Raw genomic sequence first — 12,707 nt, 5'->3', positions numbered from 1 at the left:
TCCTCCTGCAGTCATCCCATCCCATTCGGGCTTCTCACCCCGAAAGCACGAATTCCTGACTGGATTTCCCACAGTCTCCAGTCGCTGATGGCTCAGTTCCTAAATCACTAGCCTCAAAGAACATTGCCTCTGCCTTTCCCCATATTGAACAAATCCAGTGTAATCACTCCCCATGGGTCTAAGCCTGGAATTCAGAAATACCCCACACCACTGAGCACAGAATGAATTTTAACTATTCTTTCCCCTAAGGTACATACATGAGAAATTTCTAAACATTTAAAAAACTAAAAAAAATATATATGTATACACACATATAAATATATAAATATAATATATAGATATATGTATATATCTATATAGATATATAAATATAATATATAAATACAGATATAAATAGATGTATACATATCTATATGTACATGTATGTACATGTATGTATCTATATACATAGATCTAAATAGATATATACATATACATGGATATATATGTGTATATATCCACATATATGTATATATTCATATATATACATATATATTTATATATATATTTATGTTATATAAATATACATATATAAATATAATATATATTATAAATATAATATAAATACATATATATTTAGATATACATATGTATCTATATATATTTTTCTTCATATGTGCATATGTAAATATACAGATATACATATCTGTATATTTACATATGTACATATATATTCCTACTTCAGGAATTGGACACAGTAGATTATAATGTTATAATGCTTGGAATGCCTGGATGGCTCAGTTGGTTAAGCATCTGCCTTGGGCTCAGGTCATGAACCTGGGATTCTGGGATCAAGTCCCGCAACACATCAGGCTCCCTGCTCATCAGGGGAATCTGCTTCTCCCTCTCCCTCTGCCCCTCCCCTTGCTCATGCTCTCTCTCTCTCCTACTTTCTCAAATAAATAAATAAAATATTTTTGAAAGAAATAGAACTTTAAAAAGAACTTAGACAATTCAGAAAAAATTTAAAGATGAAAATCTTTAATAAATTTTTCCTCAAAAAAATCAACCCAAATTGTGAATGGATAAGGAAAATGTGGTCCATATACACTATGGAGTATTATGCCTCCTTCAGAAAGGATGGATACCCAACTTTTGTAGCAACATGGACCGGACTGGAAGAGATTATGCTGAGTGAAATAAGTCAAGCAGAGAGAGTCAATTATCATATGATTTCACTTATTTGTGGAGCATAAAAAATAGCATGGAGGACTAGGGGAGTTAGAGAGGAGAAGGGAGTTGGGGGAAATTGGAAGGGGAGGTGAATCATGAGAGACTATGGACTCTGAAAAACAATCTGAGGGTTTTGAAGTGGCAGGGGGTGGGAGGTTGGGGTACCAAGTGGTGGGTATTAGAGAGGGCACGGATTGCATGGAGCACTGGGTGTGGTGCAAAAACAATGAATACTGTTATGCTGAAAAGAAATAAATTTAATTAAAAAAAATCAACCCAAATTGTACCCCCAGGCAATAACCATTATTAATATTTGATGTATATCATTTCAAGTAGAAACATAGATATTTAAGAGGTAAATGTTGTTTTAAAATCATAATGATATTATACTATAGATGCTACTTTAAAAAGTGTTACATTTACTCTTTATAGCTTTTTAAAGATATAATTAATATACAATAAAACACACATATTAAAAGAACACATTTTGATAGTTTGATGCATCCATGAAATCATCACCAAAATGAAAATAATGAACATCTGTGTCGCTCCCCAGAAAGTTCCTTTGTAATTTCTCCTTTGACAAGTCTCTGCTTTGTCTGCCATCCCCAGGCAATCATTCCCCTGCTTTCCATCATTCACATTGATTTATATTTTCTAGAATTTTACATAAATGAAATCATGCAGTATGTACTCTTTTTAACTTTTTTCAGTCTTCTTTATCTCATTTTGAGATTCATTCATACTAATGTTTGTATTCCTTCTTCTTGCTGACTCGTGTTCCATCATATAGAAGAGCCACAATTTGTTTATCCACTTACTTGTTGGGTATTTGGGATGTTTCCAGTTTTTTCCTCTTACAAATAAAGCTAGGGCTATTCATACAAAAGCCTTTACATAGACATAAGCCTTTTTTTTCTTAAATACCTAGGAGTGGGATTGCTAGGTCATATGATAGGTATATGTTTAGTTTTGTAAAGATTTTGGCAGAACTTTTAACTGCCAAAATGGTTGTACCATTTTACATCACCACCAGAAGTGTATGAGAGTCCCATGTATTCACATCTTCCCCAACACTTGATATGATCAGTCTTTTTAATTTTTGACTTTCTAATAGGTGTATAATATTATCTCATTGTGGTTTTAGTTTGCATTTCCTTCTGGCTAATTATGTTGAGCATGTTTAGTTGCATTTGTTTGCCATCCATGTATCTTCTTTGATGTGGTACTTGTTCAAATATTTTGCCCATGGTTTAAATTTTCTCATTTTCTTATTACTGAGTTTCTAGTGTTCTTTACAAATTCTGAATACGAGTCCTTTATCATGTGTGATTTGTAAATATTTTCCCTCACTCTGGACTTACCTTTGCACTCTCTTAATGATGTCTTTTAAAGAGCAAAAGTCCATAATCTGATGAATTCCAATTTGTAAATATATTCCTTATGAATAATTTTCTTTTCTTTTATTTTTTTCTCTTCTTTTCTTTTCTTTTCTTTTTGGTATTATAGCTAAGAGATCTTTGCCTAACCAAAGGCTATAAAAATTATTTTTCCTGTTTTCTTCTGGAAGTTTTATAGTTTTAGGTTTTATATTTAGGTACATGATCCATTCTGAGATATTTTTATATGGCGTAAAGTATGAATCAATGTTCATTTCTGCCTATGAGTATCCAATTGTCCCAGCACCATTTGTTGTAAAGATTATCCTTTGATCATGAAATTATCTTTATGATTTTGTCAAAAATTAGTTAACTGTATTTCTAAAGTCTATTTCTCTGTTCTCTATTGTGTTTTATTGGTTTGTTTGCTTACCTTTATGCCAAATAGTGTTATGCTATTTAATTCAAAAGCATTATGTATATTGTACTCAAATTCTATTTAATTTTAAGTTTTATTTAATCATTAAATTTTGCTTTCACAGAAATAAAAATCTGAATTGCAACAAAAGACATCGTTAAATGTCAAATAAATGTTTCTTCACTACAAGAAATACTATTTCTTAACAGATCTAAGATCATTTATAAAAACCATTAAAACCATTAAAAGAATAGATTAATTATTTATTTTTAGATTATGTTTTAATTTTAGATGATGCCAATTAACTAAGAAAGCCCAACACATTAAAACTTCAGCATTTTCATTCTCCCTCTTATCTCCCTCATCTCTAATTTTTTTAAGATTGTTATTATCATATTATCAAGTTTTAAAATTCATATTCATTGTGATACTACAATTCCCAAAGGTCTTTAAACTTATATGGGGTTTTTCTCATCACTGGCTCTTTTGCCACAGCATCTTTGTTCATGGGTTCTTTGTTTGGTTCATCCCTTAATTATCTTGATATCACTTTTCAAGTAGTTTGGTTTTAATGGGTACTAAATTCCCTGATATTCTTCATGTTTGAAAATGAGTGCTGGCTGCCTTTATACTTACAGAACCTCTTAGCTGTGCATAAGATTCTTGGGTCAACCTTTCTTTTTCTCAAGACTGCGCAAATATTGATTGACTGTGTTTTGCCGTTGAATGGTGCCACGGAGCTGTCTAAAGGCAGCGTTATTTCCTCCTTTGTTGCTAATTTGCGTTTTCTGCCTGTATGACTGAACAATTATTTCTTTATTCTTAAGTTCAAATAACTTAATTAATTAAAGTTCCTAAGCAACAAGAATTCTGCATCAAATTACATTGGAGCACAGATTGTTCCTTCAAGGTATAGATTCAATTTTTCCTCAAGTAAAATTTTCTTATATTATATCAGAAATATATCTTCTGCCTCATTTGTTAGGTTCTCAATTTTTTAAGATTTTATTTATTTGTTTATTTATAGAGAGAGAGCTTGAGCAGGGGGAGGGGTAGAAGGAGAGGGAGAGAGAAAATCTAAAGCAGACTCTGCGCTGAGCTCAGAGCCCAACTCAGAGCCTGATTCCACCACCCTGAGATCATGACCTGAGCTAAAATCAAGAGTCAGATGTTTAACCAACTGAACCATCAGATACTGCATTGATGGGTTCTCTATTTTGAACCTACTAATTATCCATATGTTGTATCATCCTTTTTTCCATTACTATTATCTCATTTCCAAATAACTTCTTCTCTTTATATTTTCCATAGTATTTCTTTTACCTCAAGCTTTTCTTCTGTCATTAATTTTTATTGTTATTTAAATTCAATTAGCCAACACCTAGTACACATCATTAATTTTATTTTCTACCAGTATCTACTCTGTATAGTTTGTACTTTATTTTTGGTTTCATAATCATGTGATTTGGTCCTCAATTTGGTCCTTTAAGTCTGTGATCTCCCAAGAGATTGTGAGAAAATTCTTTCCATTTCTTAATTTTATTTTCTCCTAAGTATTGTTTTTTTTTTTCATATTCTGTCTCCCTCTCTTCCCCACCTCTTTCCTTGTCTATCTCTCTGTCCCTCCCTCCTCACTGCTTCTTTTCTTTTTATTCACGTTCATATTTGCATAATTCTTCTCTAAGTGTCCTGTTTGCTCTAATACAGTGTAGTGAAATCTTGACACTTTCCCCTTAAGATTAGTTTTCTCCCTGAACTACAGCTTGAAGCCAATGTTTTTTGTTCCATCTACTCTTAAGTACCCTAAGAAAGGTTGGCGTGGGGAGAGAAGGGGAGCTGAAGAGATGGAAATGCCTTTTAGAATATTCAGCTCTGCTCTTTCTTTTAAGGTTCTGCTAAATTTCTCAGCTGATAATCTACCTCACCTAACTAGATATGTATCTCATTTCCATGGGGAGATGGGTAACTCTCATGCTTTAGGTCACTTTCCCATTCTAGTCCCAGAAAGTCTACTTCTTTAGAGGCGCAGACCCATTCTCACCCATTTCTCCACAGCAGTTGTTTCCACTGTTCTGGTCAGAACAAGAAAAAAAAATTGGCTTTTTAATTCCACTAGTTTCTTTCCAGATTCTGAAATACAAATGAGAATTCTTATGATTTTGTGGACTTGACAGTGGGCTTCTGAGAACTGGAGATGAGGATCAGTAGCTGAGCCGTGCTGCCTCTCTATTCCAATCTATAATCCTCATTTTTTTCTTAGAACCAGATTTTGGAAATTTACTGAATTATGTTATGCCAATGAGGTTGCGGATAATGACTGTTGGGGGGCCTGGTTTTTTAGTTTTCCCATATTGTAGGTATTATGGGAAGACAATCTAGTGCAACTTTAATGTAGCTAACACTCCCTGTCCGAAGTCCTGCACTCATACCATCTCCTAGACACTCACTGGTGAGTGAAACAACTCCAGGACTTTCATTCTGACACTGGTCAAACTCCAAGTTCATGGCAGGGTATTAAAACAGTCCATTGTGGCATGAAAAAGAACCAGGATGCCCTTGAGCTATTCCCCAAACATATCTTGTTGTCTAAGGGAGGGAGGTATTACTTTAACCCTTTATATGTGTCACTTCTTTCATTGTCTGGGCCCCTCAGAAATCAATATTCTAATTAGAAAACAATAGCTAATCCAACCAAATGCTAATAAATGAGACCTGTGATTTATCTAGCAACAAGGAAACAACTCAGCATTAACAATTTAAAGGTCTGTAGATAAGAAAGGTTTTTTTTTTCTTTCTCTTCCCCTTAGCAGATTGGGTTCAGCCAGATGCTATAAATAGTCTTCTAGTTAATGGCTATCTGTTTGAAAGTCAGCCATTAGAATCATAATTTAGGAACTTTTACCTCTGAGATTCATAGGCTCTATTTTATTTCTCAGTGATAAAGATATGAGTTAAACCTAAATTTACCTATCCACAAAGACCAAACTACATCATAGCCTACCAGGGCACTCTTCACACTTCATTATGATAGATACAGATTTTTAAATAATCAATTCAGCTGCAAGGAGATGTGTTGATCAGTAATAGAGCCAAAATGTTTGACTAAATCCTGTTGCATTCCAGTCATTTTCATATAGTTATAGGATAAAGTCAAACTTTACATCAAAGGTGTGAGTTTACAATTAGCTGAACAAGGTCCTTCAGAAATCTCAAAGAATTACTTTTTCTACTTTAAACAAATCAACTGAGTAGTTACCTTTACTTTAAGTTGAAGGGACAGAATCAAGGGGGAGGAATAGTACGTCTAAATCAAATTGAATGGTGATCTAGTGAACACTTTCCAGAAGCACCCTCTTTGGGAAATGCCGCTCAGTGCTAGAGTAAATCTCACATTTCAGTAGAGGGTTTGTCATTCACAGTAGAAGCACATTTTAAGTGTCTCCTTTTGGCATTTTATATTTCACCCAATGTGGTCTATTTACATAACACCCATGTAGAACTCTAGTAGGTCCCTGAACCTGCCATATTGTTTTATGATACCAAGCATTTATTCAAACTGTTTCCACTGTGTAGATGGCCCTCAACCACTCAAGACCTAACTTTCATGTAATTTCTCCTATTCAGCCCACTACCACCACAACCCTCCAACCTAATGAAACTGATTACCACCTCCTTTGTGTTTCTACCTTACCTGTACATCTTTCTGTCTTAACATTAGTAAACTTTACTTCTACTTGATTCGTTTCTTGTTCATCTCTCCCCAGGGAGAAGGTCTTATTCCTATTCAGATAAACAATAACTACATGCTTGTTGAATATACAAGTGGTTATTCAACCACTATTGAACACATTCTCTTTGCTCATACTTGCTAGAAGTAAAAAAGACATAGGGTTTTTTTTTTTTAAATCTCTACTTTCAATGAATTCATGACCCAGTGGGGTAGAATAGACTCCTATACAACTAAACTCAGCAAGCCTAAGAAAGGGGTCTGTGCAAGTGCTGAGGCTGAGCTGTTAATTGGCAAGGCAGTGTACATAAAGTCCCCATGTTTTAATATATCTACTATGGTTTTCATAATCCAAACACACCTGCTTCAATCATGTGTTTCACATTGCTTGCTAATGTTTTCTTGGCATAGTCTAAACCTGCTTCTCAAATTAACACTCACAGAAATCACCCCATGTTGTTCTTAAAATGCAGACTCTGATTTAGTAGGTCTGTGGCAGAGACTGGGATTCTGCATTCCAAACAAGCTCCCAGGGGATGCCACTGGTGCTGGTCCACAGACCACAATCTGAGGATCAAGGCTCTAAATGCTTGTCATGTCAACACATAAACGTTGTTGAAGAGGCGTCAGTTTTTGGAAAAACTCCCACTTCATGTTATCTAGATAGTCTTCTATTTATAATTAAACATGAGGAAAGTTACACCGAGAGAGGTAAGATACAATAATGCACCCCCAAAAAATGATGCCTTGAAATGGTTACTTCTTAGCTTTTTTAATGTCTAAACACAAAAGGTCTTTGTTCCTGCACTTATGGTCTGTTGCTACCAGAATACTGTGCTCTAAATATGTAGCAAGATTTCCCCAAATCTTCAAGATTGCCGTTTTTAAATCTCTCCCATACTTACACTATAATACCCAAGCCCTTCCTGTAAATGCAGATATCTTTTAACAAAACTACAAAACCTTAGTCCCCTTAAACAATCATAAAGAAAATACTTGGTAATTGTGACTTGCTTAAAATAAATGTTGTAAGTTATCCATGGAAATCTAGGTTTTTATTAATTCTTAATGGTTCCTATGATATCTATTTACTTTGTCAGAGCCTGCAATTAATCCTCAAAGTCAAAACTCACTAGACCATGAGACTTTGGACCCCCCACTCTACCTATACATTTTTGTCATGTGTCAGTTTTGAATGCTCCTTCTGCAAAGGCAAGATCCCTACTTGAACTGTCCTCTTTTGCAGTTGTATTTTCTCTCTTCCTCATGACTCCAACCAGACCAAGTGTCCTGTGCCTATCTTTTCCTAAGCATATAGAGAAGACATTACAACTCTTCATAGCTGCTATTCAACACCACCTTAATTACAATAATATGTTATTTGAGAAGCTGTCTTGGTTATTTGGTTTTCTCTTGCACAGTTAGTTATTGCATCACTTTTCCCTGACAACACAACAGTGAACAGAACATTAGTAGGATTGTTTTTATCATACAGGACATTTGGAAGGCACTGGATGCCTTATCTTGCTTAATTTCAGAGTCTGGAGAGAATCCTTCTATATGTTTTTTCTTCCTTCTTACCATCATGGTCTCATTTAGGTTAACGCCAAAGATGATGAAGGTGTCCTTGTTGGATCCTGGGACAATGTCTATGCCTATGGTGTCCCCCCATCAGCCTGGACAGGAAGTGTTGACATTCTGTTGGAATACCAGAGTACAAAGAATCCAGTCCGGTATGGTCAGTGCTGGGTTTTTGCTGGTGTTTTTAATACATGTAAGTAAAAAATTGAGTAACATTTTTTTAATGTAAAGAGAAATTTACTTCAAGACATTTTATCTATAAACTGGCGAAGAGACCCAGCAACCCTGTTAGCTCTCTAGAATTTATAGATGGCTATTCTGGGATATAGTCAATGCATAATTAAATTGTACTGGGCCAAATATGCTCATAGTTTCTCTTTGACTGCAGAATCTTTGTAGAAAGAATGATGGACTATTTCCTACATAATCCATCATTCAACATCCAGAGAAATGGGGGTCCTGGGTCCAAGAAATGATGTGAGGGAAAGGATATGCCATTTTCTTTTCAGTAACCCCTCATATTTTAAAAAAGATTAAATTAACAAAATTTAAAATAATAAATAATAATAGGTATACACTGATTATTAAAGTGTTATAAATATGTTATATGTTATAAATATGTTTAACAGCTTGTTATTTACCACATTGTTTTCCACTGAGAAATTTTGTAAATATATGCACTTAATTTTTACTGTAGCTGTGGGAGAGATTGTGACAGGTGGTTTCAACTCCATTTTTACATGGGAATCTCAATGCCCATGAGCAATTACATATCAGAACTTAATGAACAATCTTTACTCCCCACTTTCCCTTCTGGTTTTTAATCTACCCAACATCTAATCTATAGAGAAAAACATATGGGAACAGAATTAGTCTTTTCAGCGTCATGCATCATTTTTTGAAATGCCATTTGCCCGTCTAGGACCAGACAATATTATTGTTAATCCAGTGAATATTTTTAAAAATACATTTATTTCAGTATGTCTTCATCATTGGTAATGATTTTCATTCACTTGCCATTTCTACAGCCTTGGAGAAAATATTAAGCTCAGGTTGAAGTGTCCTTTCTGCTTGCTCCTTAATAAAGAATGTTTTACCTAGTTAGCATTTTTCTTTTAATCAGAAAAGTCAAGGAAGGGCTGGAGGTTGGAAACCAGGATGAGTCCATTTTTTTTTTTTTAATCATCATGAAGCCTCGCAGTTTTAGCTCAAAGTTGTGACAGTCCAAGATTAGTCAGTGATCCAAGTGGGAAGAAATTATGCCTCTTGTGCTTTTGTTTTTCTGTTATTAAACTGAATATGATTATTTTCTTAGCCAGTTGAATGTACTCAAGAGATAAGGGAATATATTTCCTGAGAGCAATAAAGTCCAGTGTTACCAGTCTCCTAGGTGTTTGGCCTCTGAGGTTCCAGATAGAAGCTGAAATTCATGATGGGCTAATGATTAGAGGTAGCTACTGCCCCCTCTCTGTTCACAATCCCAGACTATGTAAAGGGTGCCTGATGGGAGCAGTCACTCTTAGGAAAAGCTTCCAGAAAAACAGAAAAGACCCTCTGCCTTTCCTACAGCTGTCTACAATTTGACTATCCTACCGTAATTCCTTCAGGCTTAGAACCAGATAAAATAGTGAACACCTTCCAAACACTTATGCCTTTTATATGAAAAGGTCATCAGATCTATGCCTGAAAACAAGCTTTGGTGGTAAGCTACGAAAAAACAGAAGAACATGTGGGGAAGTTAGAGTAAGAATGAACCCCAAGAGGGAAGTGGGAAAGAAGAAGGTACAGGTGCCCCAGTGTCAGGCTTCATCTGTCTTAAAATTATGAGGTCAGGCAAAGTCTGGAACAATTTTCATTCTGTGAATTAGTGGTAAGCCAGAAATAGAGCTAGAGTGCCAATCATCTTACTGGTAAAATTGTGGCTTGAATAGGGTCTGTGAATCAATATAGGAAGATGGAAGTAGGAAGAAGATGCCCATCATTTTTGTTTGGGGTATTAAGATAAAGTCAGATAATGAGGACACTTGAATGCTACCAGACTCAAGTTTGGACTTCCAAGGTTGTTCTGTTGAAGGAGGTGGATAGCCTTTAGTTAAAAATGCTAAACTATTCTGAAGAAAAAAAGGCAAGCCAAGTCATTAATCTTAAAATTGTCAGCTGAATTATTTTCAATGAGCCCTGATGTCTGGCATCCTGGGAGCCAGGGAGGGCATTTGGATTGAGTTTAATCAATAGGTACATATGGCAAGAGATGCATCCAGGTAATTTATTATCTAGCAATTAAAATGAATCTGTGGTGTCACCCTCCACCAAGTGTCACAAGAGCCAATTCCAGCCAGGACCTCTATTATAACTTCCTGTTAGCTGAGGGTTGCTTTTTTTTTTTTTCAGTTAAATTTTTTATTAGTTTCAGAGGTAGAATTTATTGATTCATCATTGCATATAACCCCCAGTGCTCATTCCATCACGTGTCCTCCTTAAAGCCCATCACCCAGTTACCCATCCCCCCACCCACCACCCCTCCAGCAACCCTCAGTTCATTTCCTAGAGTTCAGGGTCTCTTATGGTTCGTCTCCCTCTCTGATTCATCTTATTTTATTTCTCCTTTCCTTCCCTATGTCCATCTGTTTTGTTCTTTTTTTTTTTTTTTCTTAAATTCTACATAGGGGTGAAATCGTGTGGTATTTGTCTTTCTCTGGGGCACCTGTGTGGCTCAGTCAGTGAAGCCTCTGACTTTGACTCAGTTCTTGATCTCAGGGTCCTGGGATCACGCCCTGAATTGGGCTCCCCACTCAGCATGGAGTCTGCTTCTCCCCCTTTCTCCATCTGCCACTCTCTCTGTTTGTGCTCCTTCTCTCTCTCAAATAAATAAATAAAATCTAGCTGAGTTTTTTAAAAAATTTATTTTCAGGAACACAGTCCCCATTAGAGGGACTAAAATAATACTATTTAAGTGATTGCATGATTAGCAACTAAACAATTAGAACCCCATTATTAGGATTTTAGTCCTTTTATTCCATTAATTCTGAATGAACATATAGCAAGGTTTCTGTCCACAGTCCCAAAGCTTGACAGTAGTCTCCCTTCTTCAGTATGGAACATTTGAGGATAAAACATGGGCAAAGGTCTTTTCTTTTGGGTAAAGAAGGAAGTCCTTTATGAGAAGGAATTGTTCACTATGTATATATTAAATTTTGGTGATGGGTTTAACTGTGGCCTGTCCTTTCCTGCAGTTTTGCGATGCCTTGGGATACCAGCAAGAGTTGTTACAAATTACTTCTCAGCCCATGATAATGATGCCAATTTGCAAATGGACATCTTCCTGGAAGAAGATGGGAACGTGAACTCCAAACTCACCAAAGATTCCGTGTGGTGAGTTTGATTTACAAGGGCACTTGCTGATATCAAATTAGAGTGACATTACACATTAACCACAAGACAGACTGGGTCTAATGTTTCTTTCCCTTCTATGTTAAGGGCTGGTCAATACCCCAGGCAAAAATGGCTGATTGGTAGAGATTTTTTTAGTGAATGAAAGAATTGTTCCTGAACAGGCAGTTTGCATTTCTAGTAATAAAGATCCATCATTACATTACGACAGCAACCCCTGGAAAGGGTCATGGCTTTAGCTATGCCTTTAGGTGAGAGTCCATACTAGCTTGTCTCTACTTTAGTATGAGAATACTATGGTGAGGGGCATACTATGGTGGAGTCGAATTTTCTCTATGCCAGGACTCCAGGAATAATATAGCTAACACTTATTAAGCTCCGGGAATAAGATAGCTAACACTTATTAAGCACTTACTATGTACCAGTGTCTGCATGTATGTGATTTCATCTTGTTCTTTTAACAGCTGTATCATGTGGGTGCTTATTAGTATCACCATTTATGAAAGAGGAAACTGAGACCCAGAGAGGTTAAAGCAATTTGCTCGAGGTCACACATCTCATAAGCTGAAAATAAAACCCAAGTGAATCTGACCCTTAACCATGATTTTTTTTTTTTGCCTTTGCAGTATGAGATTGTTCTTTAATTTTTTAAAAAATTTACTTTTTTATTTTAGAGAGAGAGGGAGACAAAGAGTATGCAAGTAGGGGGTGGGGGAAGAGGGAGCGAGAGAATCGCAAACAGACTCCCCGCTGAGCATGGGGCCTGACCTGGGCTCATCTCACAACCCTGAGATCATGACCTGAGCCAAAATCAAAAGTCAAATGCTCAACCAAGTGAGTCACCCAGGTGTCCTTGGGAATGCTCTTTGAATGTAAAGATGTGGTTCTTCGTGACTCATGACCTCATCTTTCAAACAGAGATAGGAATAAGAGTAAAGTTAACAATTGTCATTAATACCAACCACATCTTTCTTTCACTGCCCTGAGTAGCTGCACAACA

At 35.9% G+C, this 12,707-nt stretch overlaps 1 protein-coding gene across 4 annotated transcripts in view; it reads left to right on the top strand.

Moving 5' to 3' along the window:
* The window catches only part of F13A1 (coagulation factor XIII A chain), a 165,150-nt gene that overhangs the window by 88,872 nt on the left and 63,571 nt on the right, over positions 1–12,707 (top strand). For all 4 annotated transcript variants that reach the window (XM_082731176.1, XM_082731175.1, XM_082731177.1 and 1 more), the window contains exons 8-9: positions 8,336–8,510; positions 11,551–11,689. In XM_082731176.1, the coding sequence (XP_082587302.1) occupies positions 8,336–8,510; positions 11,551–11,689 (314 nt within the window). The remainder of the gene's footprint in view (positions 1–8,335; positions 8,511–11,550; positions 11,690–12,707) is intronic.

The sequence above is a fragment of the Mustela nivalis genome (genome assembly GCF_964662115.1).
Source record: "Mustela nivalis genome assembly, chromosome: 5".
Lineage (NCBI taxonomy): Eukaryota > Metazoa > Chordata > Mammalia > Carnivora > Mustelidae > Mustela > Mustela nivalis.
This window is presented reverse-complemented; position numbering and strand designations above follow the sequence as displayed.